Source organism: Scyliorhinus canicula, chromosome 5 (assembly GCF_902713615.1).
Source record: "Scyliorhinus canicula chromosome 5, sScyCan1.1, whole genome shotgun sequence".
NCBI lineage: Eukaryota > Metazoa > Chordata > Chondrichthyes > Carcharhiniformes > Scyliorhinidae > Scyliorhinus > Scyliorhinus canicula.
Genome location: NC_052150.1, coordinates 94,515,037 through 94,537,384, shown reverse-complemented (window position 1 = coordinate 94,537,384; position 22,348 = coordinate 94,515,037). Strand labels below are relative to the sequence as shown.

Here is a 22,348-nt window from a genome sequence, read left to right as displayed (position 1 = left end):
ACCTCGCTGTCGGGAACACCCCCCAGTGGACGTGGAGAATCATGGGGGCCCCGGAGAATACCGGGTCAGGCCCACTAATGATATACAAAAGGCGTTAACTCTACGTGCGGAGTGAAACGTATTGACATCACTGTCAAGATGACGGGGAATTGCGCTTTGGCGTGAAACCGACACCTGCCACGATTTCTGCGTCAAAACTGATTCTCCACCTAATCGCGTTTCCCGATCCTGGGGTCAGCCGACAGAATCTCACTCACTATCTTTGTTCTAGACTTCATTTAGCAGGCAGAATTACATTTGTTCAAACTAATAATGGAGGTGTTTAGAACATAGAACAGTACAGCACAGAACAGGCCCTTCGGCCCTCGATGTTGTGCCGAGCCATGATCACCCTACTCAATCCCACGTATCCACCCTATACCCGTAACCCAACAACCCCCCCTTAACATTACTTTTTAGGACACTACGGGCAATTTAGCATGGCCAATCCACCTAACCCGCACATCTTTGGACTGTTTGATTCAAAGTATTAAGTCAAGCTCTCAAAGTTTGTCATATGAACCTCTCTATATGTTACTCCTCCTATGTGGTATTCAATAGCTTGCTGAGTAGGTACCAATACGATAATTATACTGGTGTTATTGGTGCCAATATAGCTGAAAGGTCTCGCCTCTAAAGCGGTACATTTTTAATATGTGATTTTCTCTTGTAAGTTTAAAACTGCTTTATTAAACTTTTTTGAAGAAGTGTTCAGAAAGTAATTCCCTAATTCTAATTGTAAAACACTTTTAGTGAGTTATCTAATCACAAGTTAAATTCTTCATAAGATAGATAAGTAAATGTATCTCTTATTCAGTACTATATGCTGAGAATAATGCTATTTTTCAGCCCTTTTACACACTGAATTTCTCTTTTGGATGGTGACACAATTCAGGGTGTGTTGCCCTTTCTGTCTTACTCGTAGTTGGAGGAGTATCAATCAATAACTGAATAACTAACTACTAGGGTCCATGGCATCAAATGAAATGTACCTGCATCAATGTCAGCTATTTTACTGAGGTTTCTCTGAACTTGTTTCATTCAGAAGCAATGTCCCCGTAATAAGTATCTATGCAGTCTGAGCATCTTGTGGTTGCTTGTAACTATTGTTCAAGTGGCTGAAGCCAGATTATTTTAACCTCGAGTTTGAACTCAAATGTTTCCAAAACAGCAGTGGAAACAACTACAAGAGATTATCCGACTGTGCTCATGGCCTGTGCAATTGAACTTTTGACTGTAGATGTCAGTAGTTGCTATTTGATGAGGAGATGAGGAGAATTTTTTTCTCTCAAAGGGTTATGAGTCTTTGGAACTGTCTTCCTCAAAAGGCAATGGAAGCAGTCTTTGAATATTTTTAAGGCAGAGCTAAATAGATTCCTGATAAGCAAGAGGAATGCTCCCCACCTGGAAGTTCCCCTCTATGCCACACATCATCCTGATTTGGAAATTTATCACTGTTCTTCACCGTCACTGAGTCCAAATCCTGGAACTCCCTCCCTAGCAGCAATGTGAGTGTACCTACACAACACGGACTGCAATGGTTCAAAAGGGCAGATCACCACCATCTTCACAAGGGTAAAAAAGGAATATTGGGGACAGGTGGGAATGTGGGAGTTGAGGTTACAATCATATCAGCCAAGATCTTATTGAATGGCAGTGCAGGCTCGAGTTGTCTACTCCTGCTCCTAATTCATGTTTGTATATGTTCAATGGAAGTGCAGACAACTATCCAAAGATGTGCGGGTTAGGTGGATTGGCCATGCTAAATTGCCCGTAGTGTAAGGTTAATGGGGGGATTGTTGGGTTACGGGTATACGGGTTACGTGGGTTTAAGTAGGGTGCTCATTGCTCGGCACAACATCGAGGGCCGAAGGGCCTGTTCTGTGCTGTACTGTTCTATGTCTATGTATTGCTTCATGACATTTTTCATGTGGCTACTGTATCGGTCCCTTGGTCAAAAGAAATGCCCATAACAAATGATTTTCCCAGTTACTTAAAATCCTGTTCTTTGTCAAAGGATGGAATTACAGGCTTATTATATTTACTGATCTATCTAATTTAACTTGTGATTAGATAACTCACTAAAAGTTGTTTTACAATTAGAACAAAGAACAAAGAATACAGCACAGGAACAGGCCCTTTGGCCCTCCAAGCCTGTACCGGTCATGATACCAACCTTTGCCAAAACCCTCAACACTTCCTTGTGCCGTATCCCTCTATACCCATCCTATCCATGTATTTGTCAAGATGCCTTTTGAACGCCGTTAATGTATCTGCTTCCACAACCTCCCCTGGCAACGCGTTCCTGGCACTCACCACCCTCTGCGTTAAAAAAACTGCCTCGCACATCTCCACTAAACCTTTGCCCCATGGACCTTAAACCTATGTCCCCTGGTGACTGACCCCTCCACCTTGGGAAAGAGTGCCTGCCCATCCACTCTATCCATGCCCCTCATAATCTCTATCAGGTCACCCCTCAACCTCGGTCTTTCTAATGAAATCAGACCAAGTCTATTCAGCCTCTCCACATAGCTAACACCCTCCAGACCAGGCAACATCCTGGTAAACCTCCTCTGCACCTTCTCCAAAGCTTCCACATCCTTCTGGTCGTGTGGCGACCAGAATTGTGCGCAATATTTCAAGTGCAGCCTTACCAAGGTTCTATACAACTGAAGCATGACTTGCCAGTTTTTATACTCGATACCCCATCCAATGGAGGCAAGCATTCCGTATGCTTTCTTGATTACTTTGTCCACTTTTTGCTATCTTCAAAGATCTGTGGACATGCACCCCCAGATCTCTCTGACTTTCTATATTTCTAAGAGTTTTGCCATTTAAGGTATATTTCTGCTCTATGTTAGACCTACCAAAATGCATTGTCTCACATTTGTCCGGATTAAACTCCATTTGCCATTTATCTGCCCAAGTGTCCAACCTATCCATGTCCTGCTGTATCTTCTGACAATCCTCAACACTATCTGCCACTCCACCAATCTTTGTGTCATCCGCGAACTTAATAATCAAACCGGCTCCATTTTCCTCCAAATTGTTTATGTACACTACAAACAACAGAGGCCCCAGCACAGATCCCTGTGGAACACCACGAGACACAACCTTCCATTCAGAAAAAAACCCTTCTACTGCTACCCTTTGCCTTCCGGAGCCAATTCTGTATCCAACTTCACCTTTTGTACCCATTTGCCATGAGGCACCTTGTCAAAGGCTTTACTGAAATCCATGTAAACAACATCCAATGCCCTCCCCTCATCAATCATCTTTGTCACCTCCTCAAAAAACATGACCTCCCCTTCACAAAACCATGCTGTCTGTTGCTTATGAGTCCATTTGTTTCCAAATGGGTATAAATCCTGTCCCTGAGAATTCTCTCCGATAGTTTACCTCCAACTGACCTGAGGCTCACCAGCCTATAATTTCCAGGATTATCCCTGCTACCTTTCTTAAACTGCAGTACCACATTAGCTATTCTCCAGTCCTCTGGGATCTCACCTGTAGCCAATGAGGATACACATATGTCAGTCAAGGCCCCTGCAATTTCCTCTTTTGCTTCCCTCAGTATTCTGTGGTAAATCCCATCTGGCCCAGGAGACTTATGTATCTTTTTTTTTTTATAAATTTAGATTACCCAATTATTTTTTCCAATTAAGGGGCAATTTAGCGTGGCCAATCCACCTACTCTGCACATTTTTGGGTTGTGGGGGCGAAACCCACGCAGACACGGGGAGAATGTGCAAACTCCACACAGACAGTGACCCAGAGCCGGGATCGAACCTGGGACCTCAGCGCCGTGAGGCGGTTGTGCTAACCACTAGGCCACCGTGCTGCCCTAGACTTATGTATCTTAATATATTTTAAAAGACTCAATACCTTCTCCTTTTCAATGTTAACATGATCCAGATTGTCCACACACCCTACCCAAGAATCATCTTCCACAAAGTCCTTTCTTTGGTGAACACTGATGCAAAGTACTCATTTAGTACCTCGCCTATTTTCTCTGGCTCAACATATCCCCCCCACTGTCCTTAAGTGGCCCAAACCATTCCCTGGCCACCCTCTTGCTTTTTACATATGAATAAAAAGCTTTGGGATTCACCTTAATCCTACTTGCCAAGGATTTTTCATTACCTCTCCTAGCCCTCCTAATTTCCCGCTTCAGTACCTACCTACTTTCTTTCTAGTCCTCAAGGGTTTTGACTGTCCCCACCCTTCTAGACTGTGCAAAAGTCTCCTTTTTCTTTTTGACGAGGTTCACAATATCCCTCGTTATCCAAAGCTCCCTAAACTTCCCATACTTATCCTTCGTTCTCTCAGGAATGTGACTCTCCTGAATCCTAATCAACTTTCGCGTGAAAGACTCCCACATGTCCAATGTTGATCTCCTACCCAACAGCCGCACCCAATCCAAATTATTCAATTCCTGTCTAATGTTATCGTAATTTACCTTTCCCCAGTTTAACACCTTAACCCTCATCCCTGTCCAAAGGTACCCGAAAACTTACGGAATTGTGGTCACTACTTCCAAAATGTTCTCCTACTGAAACCTCAACCACCTGTCCAGGCTCATTCCCCAATACCAGATCCGGTACTACCCCTTCCCTAGTTGGACTATCTGCATATTGCATCAAGAAGGCTTCCTGGATACACCTTATAAACTCTGCCCCATCCAAACACTGAGCACTAAGTGAGTTCCAGTCAATATAGGGGAAATTAAAATCCCCCACCACAACAAACCTTTCAAAAACCGCTCTACCTATCTGCTCCTCCAGCTCTCTCGCTGGCCTTTGGGGGGCTGTAATACACGCCCAGCATTGTGATCACCCCCTTCCTGTTCCTGAGCTCTACCCAGACTGCTTCATTATCTGAGGCTAAATCGCTGGCTTTTAAAGCAGACCAAGCAGGCCAGCAGCACGGTTCGATTCCCGTACCAGCCTCCCCGGACAGGCGCCGGAATGTGGCGACTAGGGGCTTTTCACAGTAACTTCATTGAAGCCTACTCGTGACAATAAGCGATTTTCATTTCATTTCATTTCAAGGTGTCCTCCCGCAGTACGTCTATAACATTCTCCTTAACCAGTAATGCTACTTCCCCATCCCTTTTACATCAACAATAGGCACAAAATTGATTGTGTTCTCTAAATAAGACCCGATTGTAAAAACCCCTTTGTTGCAAAGAGATTGCGGTTACAATATTAAAGCTAGAGAAGAGTTCTTACCTCTTAAGCTCAACCTCTTTGTTGAGATGGTAGAAGAAGGCAGGTTCACATATTAGTTGTTCTCTTTGGCAGACTTCAACACATGACTGGGAGGGTTTGGCCATTTTAGCTACAAAGGCAGACAATGGCGGCCATATTTCTTTTGGACGGCAGAAATCCTGCAATAAAGCCATTACATTTACAAGTTCAAATTCTGAGCACATTTGCTCACCAAATGCAGTAAAATGAACATCCAGAATCAGAGCTATGAAGGCAGAATACTACAATTTTGGGTCTAGTCGAGACATCCTTTTGGTTACAGCTGTGCTTCCCATTCTTATAAATAATTTGGATCATCTTCTGTTTAGTAATGTGCCCATTGTCCAATATCTCAATGTACAATAGTACTTGGGGTACTACATTTGGAGCCACCACGTAACAATAGATCCCCTCTATGATATTAACTCGATATCATGCTTTTTCTAATGCCTTCATGTAGACTTCTCTAATCCGTACGAAATTAGATTTGAGCATTGCAACAATTCTCAATAGCTACTGAAGGTATTAATGTACCTTGACGATGAGAGTGAAGAATGCAGGCCTGAGAGGAAACAGTGGAAGAGGTCACAGAAAAGAAGTGGTCGCAGAGGGTACGAGCCTGAGGGGAAACTGCGTGAGAAGTCAGCATTTGTTTAGAGGTCAGATTTCCTGAATAGCAGAGCCAAGAGTTAAGGGAGTACAGACCAGAGAAAATTCAGGGGTGGAACAGGAGAGTTGCAGGAGAATTATTGGTCATGGTTCCCCGAGACTGGTTTCAATTGGAAAGTAGGTGAGGGAGCTTGCGCATCAGGGAGAGAGGTAACAAAAGCACCTGGAGATACCAGCAGAAGGGAAGGAGCTGATGGATGACTAGCTGATGAGTGGTAAATGTTTATTTTCGTGTCTAGATCAGGGACAAGTCAATTTTATTTCTGGTATGCTTGGATAGTATGGAAAGGCAACTTCGTCCCATCCAATGCACATCCTGTGCCATATGGGAACTTAAGGACGCTTCTCATGTCTTGAACAACCACATGTGCAGGAAGTGTCATCAGCTGGAAGAGCATAAGTTCCAGTTTTTGGAGTGCATCTGCCAGGCTGAGAGCTACATGGATATCACTTTTCAGGAGGAGGTCACTTTGCAGCTTTAAGGTATGGGTGACTGCCACCAGACAAAAAGAACCAGTGTAGGATTCCCCTGAATGCACCTTGCTTGTATTCAGTTATTGAAGTTAATGGCCCCTCTGTGAAGTAGAGCCAGAGCCAAGTTGATGGGATCATTGGTGGTTCAAGTATACAGGATGGGCAAGGGGATGGGGGGGGGAAGGTCAGAAAAGCAGTACTGATATATAGGATTCAATAGTTTGCAGAACAGCCAGCAGTTTTTGCAGCTGTAGATATGGTTTTAGAATGCTATGCTGGCTCCCAGGTACCAGGGTGAATGATGTCACTAAGTGACTTTAGAACATGGGGGGGGGTTTGAACCACCAGAGGCCGTAGTCCATATTATTATCAATAGGAGATACAGGAAGAGGGATGAGGTCCTTCTGGCAAATTTTAGGAGGCTAGGAAAGAAAAGAATATGCAGGACCTCAAATATAGTAATCTTCAGATCACTCCCTTTGCCACATACCAATAGGTGCAGAAGTAGGAAGATGGTGCATATGTATGAGTGGCTGGAAGGGTGGTGCAGGATGGAGGGCATTCAGACAGTTCTGGGGAGAAAGAATTATCAAATGGGTAATATGAAGAACAAAGAAGGGACAATCACACTGATGGGTCTGTACAATAAGCCCCTAAACAATCTGAGGTAAAGAAAAGAGCAAATATCAGGACAAATTTCTGAGAAGTACAATAGCAATAGGGCAGTAATACTAGTGAATCCTAATATGAAAAGGAATAGAATCAATGTAAATGGTATAGAGGATGCTGAATTCTTAAAATCCATTCAGGAGAACTCATTTAGCCAGGAAATGGCAAACTCAAAAAGAGAAAAGGCAGTTCTGGATTCAGTTTTAGGGAATGAAGCTGGACAGATAGAAGACGGTATCAATGGAAGAGCCTTTTTGTGGTAGTGATAATAATTCAATTAGTTTTAGTATAGATATGGTAAAGGATGAGGATAGATGAGGAATAAAAGTTCTCAAATGGTGAAAGGCCAATTTTACTATTTACCAAAAGTGGGTTAGAAACAGCTACTTGAAAGTAAGTCAATGTCAGAGCAGTGGGAGGCATTCAAAGAGGGGATAGTGAGAGTTAACAGCAATTATAGTCCCACAAAGACTATAAGGGCTCCCAAATCTAGGGCCCCAGATGTCAAAATGTATACGGGGTGGGAAAAGGCATTTGACATACTGAGAGCTCAATGCTGCAGATAGCCTTCAGGAGTAGACAAAGTGCAGAGGTGAAATTGAAAGGGATATTCGGAAAGCAAAGAGAAGGAATTAAAAATTACAGGTAAGTAAAATCAAAGAAAACTCAAATATATTTTATAAATGCATAAAGAGCAAGAGGATAACAAAGGAAAGAATGGGCTTGTTGGAGATCAAAATGGGAACCCGGGTAGAGGCAGAAGAAGTGGGCATTGTTCTTAATGTATACATTGTACCAGTCTTCACAAAAGAGGATGATGATGTAGAGTTTATCATTAAGGAAGAGAAGTGTGAAATATTGGACGGGGGTGACACAGTGGCGCAGTCCTTAGCACTGCTTCCTCACGGCGGGTTCAATCCCGGCCCCAGGTCACTGTCCATGTGGAATTTGCACATTCTCCTCATGTCTGCATGGGGCTCACCCCCACAACCCAAAAACATGTGCAGGCTAGGTGAATTGGCCATGCTAAATTACCCCTTAATTGGGAAAAATAAGAATTGGATACTCTAAATTAAAAAAATTAGAAAGAAATATTGGATGGGATAAATATAAGTGAGAGAGGAAGTATTAAAGGGCATAGCATCTTCAAATGTAGATAAGTTGCCAGGCCTGGATGAAATGTATCCCAGGATGCTGGAAGAGCAAGAGAGATAATAGCAGAGATTCCAGCCAGAATTTTCCAATTCTCCCTGGCTATAGAATGGTGCTGGAGCACTCATAACATTGTACTGTTGTTTAAAAAGGGAGCAGGGGACAGGCCAATTAATTATAGGCCAATCATCCTGACCAAGGTGGGAAAATTATTGGAAAAAATTCAGAGGATTGTTATAAATTGTCATTTAGAAAGGGATGGGGCGGCATGGTGGCACAATGGTTAGAACTGCTGCCTCACTGCGGCGAGGACCCCGCTTTGATCCTGGCCCAGGGTCACTGTCTGTCTGGAGTTTGCACATTCTCTCCGTGTCTGTGTGGGTCTCACCCCCACAACCCAAAGATTTGCAGGATAGATGGATTGACCATGTTAAATTGCCCCTTAATAAGAAAAAATATCAAAAGGGGATGGATTAATCATGCCAGTCAGCATAGTTTTGTGAAGGGAAAATATGCCTGGCTAACTTGATTGACATTTTTGAGGAGTTAACTCGGAGGGTTGATGAGAGTAGCACATTAGAAGTATCTTACATGGATTAGCAAGGTTTCTAAACAAGGTCCCATATGGCTGACTGATTAGAAAAGTAAAAGTCCATGGAATGCAAGGAAAAGTAGTATGTTGGATCCAAAAGGCGCTCAGCGGCAAGCAGCAAGTGGGGCTGTTTAGCACAGGGCTAAATCGCTGGCTTTGAAAGCAGACCAAGTAGGCCAGCAGCACAGTTCGATTCCCGTAACAGCCTCCCCGAACAGGCACCGGAATGTGGCGACTAGGGGCTTTTCACAGTAACTTCATTTGAAGCCTACTCGTGACAATAAGCGATTTTCATTTCATTTCATTTCAAGTGACTGGAAGGCTGTTTCCAGTAGGATCCCTTTATTTTAAGATGTCAAAGAACTGTCAGGTACGGTAAATTGCATTGGAATCAGGTTTGACTGGGCCCACAATTTGTTCAATGTCCTACATTTTCAATTACAGTTGAAAAGTTGGATCTCATAAACACATTGCAGATGTGGCTGGAAAGCAAAAGCATATCAAGCTGTTTCTATTTACTACTGAGGGTTAATCGCTGGATATAGTTCCAGGTGGCTGAATCTGGTTGCTTGATCAGGAATGTAAACCTATAAAGTACTTTTGTCACTTGTGTTGATAATTGTGTTGTGAGATGAGAATTTCAATGAGACAAGTTGCTCAACGCTATATACCATGACAAACAGCCGAACAAGCCTAATCCTTGGACCTTTTAGCAAGGACAGCGAGTAGCAGATATCAGTGTCCTGAAGACAATGATAATTTAGAAGTTCCAAGAAATCTCACATCTACAGAGGTGCATGTTTCTATTCATGTGAAGCCAGCATATGGTGTTTGTTAAGAATAAATGTAAATGTCGCCACAGTTCCAGAGGACCAGAGGACCAGTTCTCCCCTTTGAGAGCTGACTGGTGCTGATTTAACCTGAGGATCACCACACCACAGGCAAGGGACAAGGTTGAGAAAGCAGGGGGCCAGGGCAGAAGAGCGGCCCAGTGGTTGGCACTGCTGCCTCACTGCATTGATGACCCCGGTTCGATCCCAGCCCCAGGTCACTGTCCATGTGGATTTTGCACATTATCCCCGTGTGTGCGTGGGTCTCACCCCCACAACCCAAAAATGTGCAGGGTAGGTGGACTGACCAGGCTAAATTGCCCCTTAATTGGAAAATAACCCCCCCCCCCCCCCCCCCCCCCCCCCCCGGGTTGCTGCTGCTATTGGCCAAGATACTTATCTTTGAGGTACTATTGGGCGACATCGTCGGGGGCAAAGTCCCCCCTTCCCACGCTTCATTAAGTGTCCGCACCAGCAAGGGGCCCACTAGGTCCACAAACTTTTTATAAAATTCCACCGGGAACCCATCCGGCCCCGGTGCCTTCCCTGACTGCATCTGCCCGATCCCCTTAACTAGCTCCTCCAGCTCAATCGGCGCACCCAACCCCTCCACCTGCTCCTCCTGCACCTTCAGGAAAGAAAGCCCATCGAGGAACCTCTTCATTCCCCTCCTCTCCCCCGTTGGCTCCGACCGGTACAGTTCCCCGTAAAAGTCCTCGAAGATCTTTCAGCTCTACCCCCTTCCGCACCCCTTTCCCACTCTTGTCTCTCACTCCAGCAATTTCCTTTGCCGCATCCCGCTTGTGGAGTTGATGAACCAGCATCCTACTCGCCTTTTCACCATGTTCGTACACTGCCCCTTGTGCCTTCCTCCACTGTGCCTCCGCCTTTCTAGTGGTCAGCAAATCAAATTTAGCCTGCAGGCTGCGCCTCTCCTCCAACAGTCCCTCCTCTGGTGCCTCTGCGTACCTCCTGTCTATCTCCAATATCCTTCCCACCAGTCTATCCCTCTCACTCCTCTCGCTCCTCTCCCTGTGTGCCCGGATAGATATCAGCTCCCCACGAATCACTGCTTTCAGGGCTTCCCAGACCACCCCCACCTGAACCTCCCCCGTATCATTCACTTTGAGGTACCCCTCAATACTTGCCCGGACCCTCCTACACACCTCCTCCTCCGCCAACAACCTCACATCCAACCGCCACAACGGGCGCTGGTCCCGCACCTCCCCCATCTCCAACTCCATCCAATGCGGAGCGTGGTCGGAGATTGCAATGGCCGAATACTCGGCCTCCTCCACTCTCGGAATCAGTCCCCTACTCACCACGAAGAAGTCTATCCGAGAGTAGACCCTATGTACGTGGGAGAAGAAAGAGTACTCCCGTGCCCTCGGCCTCACAAACCTCCATGGATCCACCCCACCCATCTGGTCCATAAACCCTCTCAGTACCTTGGCCGCCACCGGCCTCCTACCCGTCCTAGAGCTGGACCGATCCAGTGAAGGATCCAACACCGTATTGAAGTCCTCCCCCATGATCAGACCTCCCGCCTCTAGATCCGGGACCCGTCCCAATATACGCCTCATAAAGCCCGCATCGTCCCAATTTGGGGCATACACACTAGCAAGTACCACCTTTTCTCCTTGTAGCCTGCCCCTAACCATAACATACCTACCCCTCTTATCCGCCAGCACCTCCGATGCCTCAAACGACACATTTTTCCCCACCAGAATCGCCACTCCCCGGTTCTTCACATCCAACCCAGAGTGGAAAACCTGCCCCACCCATCCCTTCCTCAGACGGACCTGGTCCGCCACCTTCAGGTGGGTCTCCTGAAGCATTGCCACACCTGCTTTTAGCCCCCTCAGATGAGCAAGTACCCTCGACCCCTTCACCGGCCCATTCAATCCTCTCGCATTCCAGGTGACCAACCGGATCAGATGGCGTCCCACCCCCCTCCCCTGTCGACTAGCCATAGCCCGTTGACTGCCCGCCCCAGGCCAGCACCCCCTGCCCGACCCAGTCCCCACAGCAACAACACCTCACCTCTGTCCCCCCGGCCCCCACCAGCTCCTTCCTGACCCTACCAGCAGCAACCCGGTATTCCCCCTTCCCCCCCTCCCTCAGGCTACGAACCCTCCAAGCCGCGAACCGTCCTCCATTGTACTTCTGTGGGTCAGCTAACTTCTGCTGACCCCGGAAACCCCCGCCAATAACCCGACCCCTCCCAAAGTGGGATCATCCCCCATCCTATCCCTCCTCCAGGCACCGCTCCAGCGCGGGGAAGAACCAGTTAAGGCCCTGCCTCCCCCCATCATCGTCTCCACCCCCCAGCCCCGTAGCGCGGGAAACCAGAGGAAAGCCCGTGCTTTCGCACTGCCCCATCACACCCTTCTGACGCAGCTCCCAAATAACAGCCCCACTCCATACCCCCAACCCGACATAGAATACAACAAACCCCCCCAACCCTCCCTGCAAGATACAAAACTCAAACAATGCCCCACAGCAAAAAACATAACAGAACAACACTCCCATAAATAACCATATCAACATTGTAAAAGTACAGAAAAAGAGAACACAGCAACAGCAGAATCCAGCAATAAAGTATTTCAACCGACCCCGCAACCCCCAACCCCTAGTTCAAGTCCAGTTTCTTCATCCGCACGAAGGCCCACGCCTCCTCCGGGGAATCAAAATAATAATGCCGGTCCGAATAAGTTACCCACAGGCGCGCAGGCTGCAACATTCCGAACTTAATCTTCTTCTTGCAAAGCACCTCTTTCGTCCGATTAAACCCGGACCGCCGCTTAGCCACCTCCACGCTCCAATCCTGGTAGATCCGTACTACCCCATTCTCCCAGTTGCTGCTCTTAACCTTCTTGGCCCAGCGCAGCAAACACTCCCGATCACTGAACCGGTGGAACCTCACCAGCACCGCAAGCGGGGGTTCATTCGCCTTAGGCCTCCTGGCGAGTACCCTGTGGACTCCCTCGAGCTCCAGGCGCAGATGGAAAGACCCGGCCCCCACTAGCGTGTTCAGCATCGTAGCCACGTAGGTTGTCAGGTCCGACCCCTCCAGCCCCTCCGTAAGGCCCAAGATCCGCAGATTTTTCCGCCTCATGCGGTGATCAAGTTCCTCGAAGCGGTCCTGCCACTTCTTGTGGAGCGCCTCGTGTCCCTCCACTTTACTCACGAGGATCCCGGCCTCTTCCTCTCGTTCAGTGGCCTGCGTCTGCAACTCCTTGATGGCAGCACCCTGGGTCGTCTGAATCTCCGACAGCCTTCTGTTCGTTTCCTGCAGAGAGCTCAGTACCTAAGCCTTGAAGTCTGTAAAACAGCGCAGGAGAGCAGCTTGTTGCTCCTGGGCCCACTGCTTCCACTCCTCTGGACCTCCGCCGGCCGCCATCTTGGATTCCTTCCCCCGTTTTTTCTGGGGAGCTGCTGCCGTTTTTTTCCCCCTTTCCACTCCGAGTTCGAGTCATGAACTGCGGGAAAAGTCGATCAGCACACCTTCTCCCACCGGGAGACGTCGAAAAATTTCCGTTTTAGGCTCTAAAAAGAGCCGAAAAGCCCATTTGAAACGGGAGCTCCCAAATGTGTGGCTTCGTACGTCATCGCCGCCACCGGAAGTCCATACTGGAAAATCTTATTGATTAATCACTGAAGTTGGAAATTAAATCAGAGTGCAGACCTCCCAAATGGTGGGACAGCATAAAAAAGGATAAGGGGCACCTGGTCAGTCAAACAGCCAACTAAGCCTGGAGGGAAAATTTGATTCAACAGTAGAAAACTGTTTTCTCAAGCCCAGAGCTAATCATAATCATAAGATTAAGAAGGAAAAGTTAAGAGAGCTCACAGAGAGAAGAGTGTGGCATACTTATGTATTTTTCCCCAGTTTATAAAGAGGTCAACGTAGATAGTTGAATCAAGCTAAAATAGGATTGTATCTGCTACTCTGTACATTGATTTGCCATTTGTAACATAAAGCATCTAAACAATTCATATCTAGACTCGTCTCACTGAAGTGTTTTCAGTCTGCCTTCAGAAAGGCTGATGAAGCAAATCACGTACTATGTTCTGGTCCTGGCCGAAGCTGGAGAAATTTTGGAGGTCATTATTCAGCACCATGTTGACGTTCTTGTACATGAATTTGTCCCCTGGGGGCCATACTTGGGGGTGTTGAATTTGCCGCAGCTGCAGACAGGAGTGGGGCAGATGTTTTAGCCTTCGTCTCACTGATCACTCGCAGGTGGATCCTTTTGGGGTGGAGGTCAGCTTCTCCGCTTGTGCCTTGGTGTGGCTGGGGATCTAATGGAGTTTTTGTATCTGGAAAAGGTGGAATTTCCTTTGGCGGGGGCCAAGTGAGGGGTTCCGCAAGAGGAGGGGTTTGTTTGTACTACATTTCAAGGAGCTGGTTACCGTCAACTGTTCAGGAGGAAGGGGGTGGAGCAAAGTGGGGTGCTTGGTTGAGGTTACTGGGGGAGGGGAGTTTGGGGTCTGTGCTGAGTTTTCTTCGTTATGTTGTGCGTTTAAAATGTTAAAATATCAAAAACCTGAATTAAAATATTTTTTAAAAAGACTGATGAAATTCCTGTGCACATGTTCAAAAGACATGACATTCAGTCCAGCCCACTCAAGCAGGCTGCAATCATTACCTGTTGGCTGGTTTAGCACAGTGGGCTAAATACCTGGCTTGTAATGCAGAAGAAGGCAACAGTGCGGGTTCAATTCCCGTACCAGCCTCCCCAAACAGGTGCCGGAATGTGGCGACTAGGGGCTTTTCACAGTAACTTCATTGAAGCCTACCTGTGACAATAAGCGATTATTATTATAATATAGACCAGGGGTGGGCAAACTACGGCCCGCCAAAGGTATTTCTGCGGCCCACCAAGTCATTAAAAAAAAAATAAATAAATTTTTTTAAAAAAAAAAATTTCTTTTAAGGTTAATGGGGGGGGGGGGGGGGGGGCTGTTGGGTTACTTGCTGGTATAGGGTGGTTTCGTTGACTTGAGTAGGGTGATCATTGCTCGGCACAACGTCGAGGGCCGAAGGGCCTGTTCTGTGCTGTACTCTTCTATGTTCTATATGAGGCGCCCAGAATCATAACCGGGTGAAGTAATTATTTTACTTAATATACTATGCGGCCCTTTGTGAATTGTGAATTTCTGAATGTGGCCCTTGCACGGAAAAGTTTGCCCACCCCTGATATAGACCCTGCTTGAAAATGGTCAGAAGTACTCTCCCTGAAAGAATATCTAAGCAGAGCTGAAAGTTGTAACACTTATATTTATGCTTTCATCCCTTCCTATTGAAAAGCTTGTAGCATCAGTACAGATGCTCCAGCTCCCATGGCATCACCGCTGAGTTCCTAAGCTAACAATTTACAGAATTGTGGGCCAAAGATTCCTCTACCTTATTTCAGAGCAAATTTGGGCTCCAACATATTGCATTATCAGGCCACTAGCACCTTTGTTCCATTAAACTGAAAGTTGTTACCTTTTGTAAACACATGTTTTAAAAAATATTAAGACAATATTTGCTTGAATTTTCCACATAAATGGCCTCTTCTGGCTCTTGAAGTTCTGACTCCTTACTGGCTGATATTGCCACAACATTGGACACTTTCTGGTACCTCACTCAAATGGCCACAAATCACGTGTAAAATTTAACAATCCACGTCAGCAGGTTCATCCCCCATGGAGGCACTACAGGTTAGGCTAACCCTGAATGCAGCATGCACACACAGTTCTAGGAAGGCTCACTAGGTGTTGCCTGGCCTAATTTTCCTCAATTTAAGCCTGTGTTGAAGCTAATATTCAAGACCTCACTGGCTTACTGCCAATTCAACTGACATCACCTCACTCAGTAATAACTGGGAATCAAACACGGAACTTGCTGGTCTCTATGTCTAACCTGCAGACTGAATAAATTCAACAAATCATTGGAGTTTTTAGAGTTCTCTTTACAGTGTACTTTAAAAAGTTTCACAACCCATGTGCATTTGAAAATGTATTAATTTTTACTGACAATATTCTGAATTTAAACAATAAACTTACTTGTTTTTCAATGAAAACATTTAATCGTTCCAGCATTCCTTCGCTTGTGAATTCATACGGTAAGTATGGATCAACCTGTTCAAAAAATACTGTTTTATTATAAGCAGACAGATCATGTTATTATAAAGAAGAAAGAATTTGCATTTATTGAATATGCCATGACCTCAGGGCATCTCAAAGCACAGTACAGCCAATGAAGTACTTTTTGAACGGTGGTCACCACTATTTTAATGTAGGGTAATGAGGTAGCCAATTTACACACAACAGGCTCAATGTAATCATGACCAGGCTGTCTGCTTTAGTGTTGCTAGTTGCAGGATAAACATTGGCCAGGGGCTGGGCACCAGGGAGAACTCCCCTGCCTTTTTTAAAGTAAGTGCCAAGCATTCTTTTCCATTATCAAAGAGGCAGATGGTGCTTCAGTTTAGTGTCTCACCTGAAAGACAGCATTACAGCCAGTGCAGTGCTTCCTCAGTATTGCACTGGAGTGTCTGCCCAGACATTATGCTCAAGTCCCTGGATTTGGACTTGAACCCACAACTTTCTGATTCAAAGACAAGCCCACTGAGCCACAGCTCCAGAAACAAGGTTTCCATTACATCTATCATTCAGTAATGCCTTAAAGTACTAAAGCTTTAAGATGTGCAGGAGTCAGGCATGCTGTATTAAGGTGCCGTTCTTTAGAGTATGGTCTTATCTGCCTTTTCACATGAATTCCAATTTAAGTTTCACCATTCGTCTTTTGGTTATCTTCACGATATTCTGGGTTTCTTAATCTTCATCATGGCTCCCATTTACTCAAGTGTAGTTGCTAATTGCTGTACCAGAACAATTGGTAGCGTTGTGGGTTGGGGATCCCTTATCAGTACATGGACTGCGAGATGATTCACACCTCTTGAGTTTTGCTCCACCAAAGTCCCAGGAGCTTTCTCCTCTTTACCAGATTTTTCATGCTTCCCTCTCCCTCTGCTACTCTACTCTAGCCATTTATCTGTAAACCTCCTATTGACTCATCTTTTCTTTCTTTTTCCCATACCACTTCCTTTTGTATTGCACCATCATCACATTTGTAATTTCATCGCTCCCGCCCTCTGCTCTAATGAAGACCTCTCCCTGTGCTTTCCTCCTCCTTGCATTTTCCATGGTCCAATACTTGCAAGACAGTTCATCTCTAACAATTTTGTTCGACTGAAAGATAATCAAGCTGACTTTAACTCAGTTTTGCTCTCCTACCTTCTGAGTGCACTTGGTTTTTATTACAAAGTAAAGTCTGCATAGCTTAATATAGGAACAAAGGTGGAATGTATCCACCGCTGTACAGTACACATCACTGCTACCATTAAAAAGTTGCTCCACGATTCGCAAGAATGGAAGAGTACTCTTCAACAAGTGTGACAGACTAAAAAGTAAAGTATTCCCGACAGTGTAGATGATCAAGTTGAAATTCATTTTTGCCTTTAGAGGGAGCCACAGAACAACAATTAAAGTTAATCCAGTTTATCAGTAGATGCATCCATTAGTTTCATCCACACATTTCTCAGAAAATGATTGAGCACAAGAACATGAATCTTTACAAAGAATTAATGAATTAATGAGAGAAATATAAATGAGTCAAATGCAATGGACACAATATTTAGAATCATAGAGTCGTAATTGTACGAAAGCAGGCCATTTGACCCATCAAGTCCATGCTGAATCTTAGGAGAGCCATCTAATCGGTCTCGTCCTTCCATTCTATCCCAATAGCCCTGTAGCTTTTTCTGGTTATGACTACTCAATTTCCTTTTGGAATCATTCATCATCTCTGCCTTCACCACTCTCACAACACCAGGTTAAAGTCCGACAGGTTTGTTTTGAATCACTAGCTTTCGGAGCACTGCTCCTTCCTAAGGTGAATGAAGAGGTGGGTTCCAGAAACATATATATAGACAAAGTTAAAGATGCAATACGATACTTTGAATGCGAGTCTTTGCGTGTAATTAAGTCTTTACAGATCCAGAGAGGGGTAATCACAGGTTAAAGAGGTGTGAATTGTCTCAAGCCAGGACAGTTGGTAGGATTTCGCAAGCCTAGGCCATATGGTGGGGGGTGAATGTAATGCGGCATGAATCCAAGGTCCCGGTTGAGGCCGTACTCATGTGTGCAGTACTAGGCTATAAGTTTTTGCTCGACAATTCTGCGTTGTCGCGCGTCCTGAAGGCCGCCTTGGAGAACTCTTACCTGAAGATCAGAGGCTGAATGCCCTTGACTGCTGAAGTGTTCCCTGAAGTGTTTCATCTGGTGTTGTAAACTTCTTACTGTGCTCACCCCCCAGTCCACGCCGGCATCTCCACATCATGTTCACCACTCTCGTAACCACAGAGTTCTAACTCATTACCACTCGCTGCATAAAAAAAGGTCTTCCTCACATTATCCCTGCATCTTTTGCCCAAAGCTTTTGTGCCCCTAGTCCTTGTTTACCTCATCTGAACCTGTCATAATTTTGTACAGCTCAGTAAAATTTTCCCTCAATCTATATTGCTCCACGTATCCTAATTTCTCCAACATTGTAACTAAGATCCCTCATCCCTGGAACCATTCTGATAAAATTCCTCTGCACCTTCCTTAAGTGTGGTGACCAGAATTGGATGCAATATTCTGGTTGTGGTGTATATTGGTTCAGCATAACTTTCTTGCTTTTGAATGCCTCTCATTATGAAGCCCAAGGTCCCATTGCTTTGCTAACTATTCTCTCAATATGTCCGGCCAGCTTCGAAGATATAAGCACATGAACTCACCCCCAAGTCCCCCTGTATATTCTTTTGAATTGTGCCATTTAGTTTATGTTGCCTTATCTGCCAAAACATATCAACTCTTACTTCTCTATGTTAAATTTTATTGGCCACACATACTGTATACCATCCAATAAGCTGAATGTGGCCAACTCATATACGTTGCAAGAGTCCCCTGTTCAGTTTTTTAAATTTGTAAAATATTGGTCCAACTTGCTTCACAGTATTTATCACAGAAGAATGATACAGCACTGACGGAGGCCATTCAACTCTTTGGCCCAGATCATTTATTTGAAATTGCTATTCATTTAGCCCCAGTCCCCTGCCCTTTCCTCCACAGCTCCACAAATCTTTCCCCTTCAAGTAATTATTCAATTCCCTCCTGAATCTGTTTCCAACACCCTTTCAGAGAGTGTCTTACATATCGTAACATATTACTGCTTGAAGAAAAAGTATTCCTGATTTAACTCGGGTCCTTTTTCGCGATAGCTCAAATGTGTGGTCTCTGGTTACCCATCCCTTCTGGCATTGGAAACAGTTATTCCATGTTTATTCTGTCAGAACCCTTAATGATTTTGAACACCTCTATTAAATCTCTCCATGACTATTTCTGCTCAAAGGTGAAGAGCCCAAGCCTCTCTGGACTCTCCATGTTACTCAAGCCCCACATTCTGGTACCAATCCAATAAATCCCCTCTGCACCCTCTCTAAGGCCTCGACATCCTTTCTAAAATGTGGTGCCCAGAATATGATAGCTGGGGCCTAACCCCAGTGAATATTAAATGTCCACTAAGATCTCCTTGCTTTTGCCTCATTTCACAAAGCCAAGGATCCTACGTACTTTTAAAAAAATAAATTGAGAATTATTTCTCTTTTCCAATTAAGGGGCAATTTAGCATTACCAATCCACCTAACCAGCACACCTTTGGGTTGTGGGGGTGAAACCCACGCAGACATGGGGAGAATGTGCAAACTCCACACGGACAGTGACCCAGGGCCAGGATTTGAACCCGGGTCCTCAGCGCCACAGTCCCAGTGCTAACCACTGCGTCACATGCTGCCCTGATCCTAGGTACTTTTAACAGCCTTTTCTCAATTTGCCCTGTCACCTTCAAAGTTATCTATGTACACTCCAAGGTCTCTGTTCCTGCACCCCTTTTAAAATTGTACCATTTAGTTTTCTAGCCCACCTCATTCTTACTAACAAAATATACAATTTCACACTTTTCTGCATTAAACTGCATCTGCCAAATGTCTGCGCATTTCATCAGTGTCTATGTTCTCTGAGGTCTATTATTATCCTCCTCTTTACTCACAGTACAATAAAGTGTGAATGTGCAACATGATTTCAAGCTTGCAGTGTGTTTTTCCACTTACCGTCAGTTTCATTATTTGATTAATTGCTTCTTTTAGATCACTGGGGTTGTTAATGTCAACAGTCCAAACATGGGGCTTCCCAATATAAACCTCTGCATAAGGATGCTGAGATGATAGCTGTGAGTGAAAATGAAGATTGAGTTTTTAGTATACGATTCTGACATACAAATGAAATTAAAATGAAAGTGAAGGACTGCGGATGCTGGAGATCTGAAATTAAATGTTAGGAAAGCTCAGCAGGGCTGGCAACATCTATGGAGAGAGAAACAGAGTTAATGTTTCAAGTTAAATGTAACTTACTTGGAACTCTGAATGAAGTTGTTTTATTGTGACCGATTTTCATAATAGACAGTTTTAGAAAAATACATTAATACTGATTTGTAACAACATTTGAAATTGAAGCAAAATGTATATTCAGGAAGAGTAACTGAAAAATCATTGAAACGATTCTGTGTCCTCTCACTCCATTCAGTCAATCCTCAAGAAAATCCTCATTTGAGTGGCTTGACAAGAGGAGGCAGGAACGAACATCTGGATTCATCCAAGACATCACTTCACTGACAATCAGAGCAAGTGTTCAAGTTGAATAAACAGAATTATTGTCCAAAAATTGTTTGGCACACATTTTTGGGCACAGGATCATAATTTGTGACCTGCCTTGTTATTTAAATACTTTCTGCTTGCATCACAGCATGACCCAAGTTGCAGGCTGGCTGCACACACCAGCTGGAGAAGGTGCAGTGAATCACAACAGGCTGCTTCCGAGTTACAGTGCTGCAACTGCAAACAAAGGAAATTGAACACCAGGGCGAGAGGACTCAACAGTACAGATATCCGACGTTTAGTCATGATGGAGGACTGATGGAGAAAGAGAGAGAGAGAGAGAGAGACCATGTTCCACTCGGGGAGGGGCTGTGGTGTAAGCGTTAAGCAGGCCTTCAAGGACCCTCCTCCTGAAGATGGTCAGGGAGGTCAGTCTCCTGAGTCTGGTCCCAAAGACGTGGCAGCCGTGCCAGAAGATGTTTAATGACCCCCATGTCGGCCATCAGTGAGCGCAACTGCTCATCACATCTCCTACCCACCACAACACCAACCTCACAGTCTGCTCATGTGCCAGACATCACTTGCCCATCAGGAGTCCTGAGCACTTCTCCTCTGAAACGTAGCACCAAAAACCGTTGATCAGCGCAGCCAGATGCGGCTGAATAAAGCGTGCCAGCCTATTGAGATCCCTTAGTAACATTGTTTTCTTTGCTGTGTTGTAGCAGTGTGAGGAACATGTAGTAGTTTTGGCTTTGCACTCGCACTTGCCGGACTTTCAATGACTTTTGGAAAACATCTATTTCTTCACAGTGCCAAAAGCAATTATCATCCTCCCCTTGCAATTTGAGGTTCAGTTCACTTAGAATTGAAAAGATGTCTGCAAGGTAAGATATAGTTAGCATCCAGGTGAATCAGCCAGAGGGGACGAGTTCTCAAGGAGGAAAGCTTGGATTTCACACTTCAGTTTGTAAATTCTGCCAAGCACCCGATCCCTTGACAGCCAAAGTACCTCTGTGTGGAACAATAAATGTGTGTGCTCAGCCCCTATATCAGAACACAGGGCGGGATTCTGTGATCCTGAGGCTAAGTGTTGACGCCGTCGGAAACGCCGTCGCATTTCACGATGGCGTCAACACGGCCTCAGGGTCAGCAATTGTGGCCCCAACAGGGGCCAGCACGGCAGTGGAGCGGTTCACAGCGCTTCAGCTGCTGATCCTGATGTGAAGTGGGCGGCGAGGGATCCGCGCATGCGCAGTGGCACCGGCGCCAACGCGCACATGCGCAGTGGCTTCCTTCAACGTGCCGGCCCCGACGCAACATGGTGCAAGAGGCTGCCAACCAGAGAGGCCGGCCCGCCAATCGGTGGGCCCTGATTGCGGGCCTGGCCACATCAGAGCCCCCCGCCCCGGGGTCAGACCCCCCCTCTCCCCCCACAGGCCACCTCCAGACCCTTCCACGTCGAGTTCCCGCCGGCTAAGAGCAGGTGTGGACGGCGCCGGCGGGACTCGGCATTTTTACTACGCGGCCTCATCCCAGGCCGAGAATCGGCGGGCCGATTGCGTAGAGCAACTCCCGACTGTCGCCGCGCCAAACACGCCGGTCCCTGCCCTCAATGCCCTCCAGCAACCCCACAATACGGACATTTTGTCGTCGAGACCTGTTCTCTTGGTCCTCGACCTTCCCCTTCAAGTTCCCCTCGGCCGCCACCAACCTCTTCACCTCTGCATCCAGAGCCATCACCTCCATCACCACCTCCTTCGCCACCACTTGGAATTCTATTTTTATCACCGCCTGGAATTCCTTTTGATGCTAATGCCTCACAATGAATAGAGCAATGATTCCAAACAAGCCCTGACCAGCTGGCTTCTTAATCCTTGTTACTGTATAACTCTACTGTTTTTCCCAGTAATGTGGGTCCTCCATCGCTTG

The 22,348-nt window shown here is 45.7% G+C and overlaps 1 protein-coding gene across 2 annotated transcripts in view; it reads right to left on the bottom strand.

The window, feature by feature from the left end:
- LOC119966132 (coiled-coil domain-containing protein 126-like) overlaps positions 1 to 22,348 on the bottom strand; it is a 156,999-nt gene that overhangs the window by 5,808 nt on the left and 128,843 nt on the right. For both annotated transcript variants that reach the window (XM_038797394.1, XM_038797393.1), the window contains exons 14-16: positions 19,877 to 19,993; positions 15,729 to 15,803; positions 5,271 to 5,428 (exon numbers count right to left, since the gene is read on the bottom strand). In XM_038797394.1, the coding sequence (XP_038653322.1) occupies positions 5,271 to 5,428; positions 15,729 to 15,803; positions 19,877 to 19,993 (350 nt within the window). The remainder of the gene's footprint in view (positions 1 to 5,270; positions 5,429 to 15,728; positions 15,804 to 19,876; positions 19,994 to 22,348) is intronic.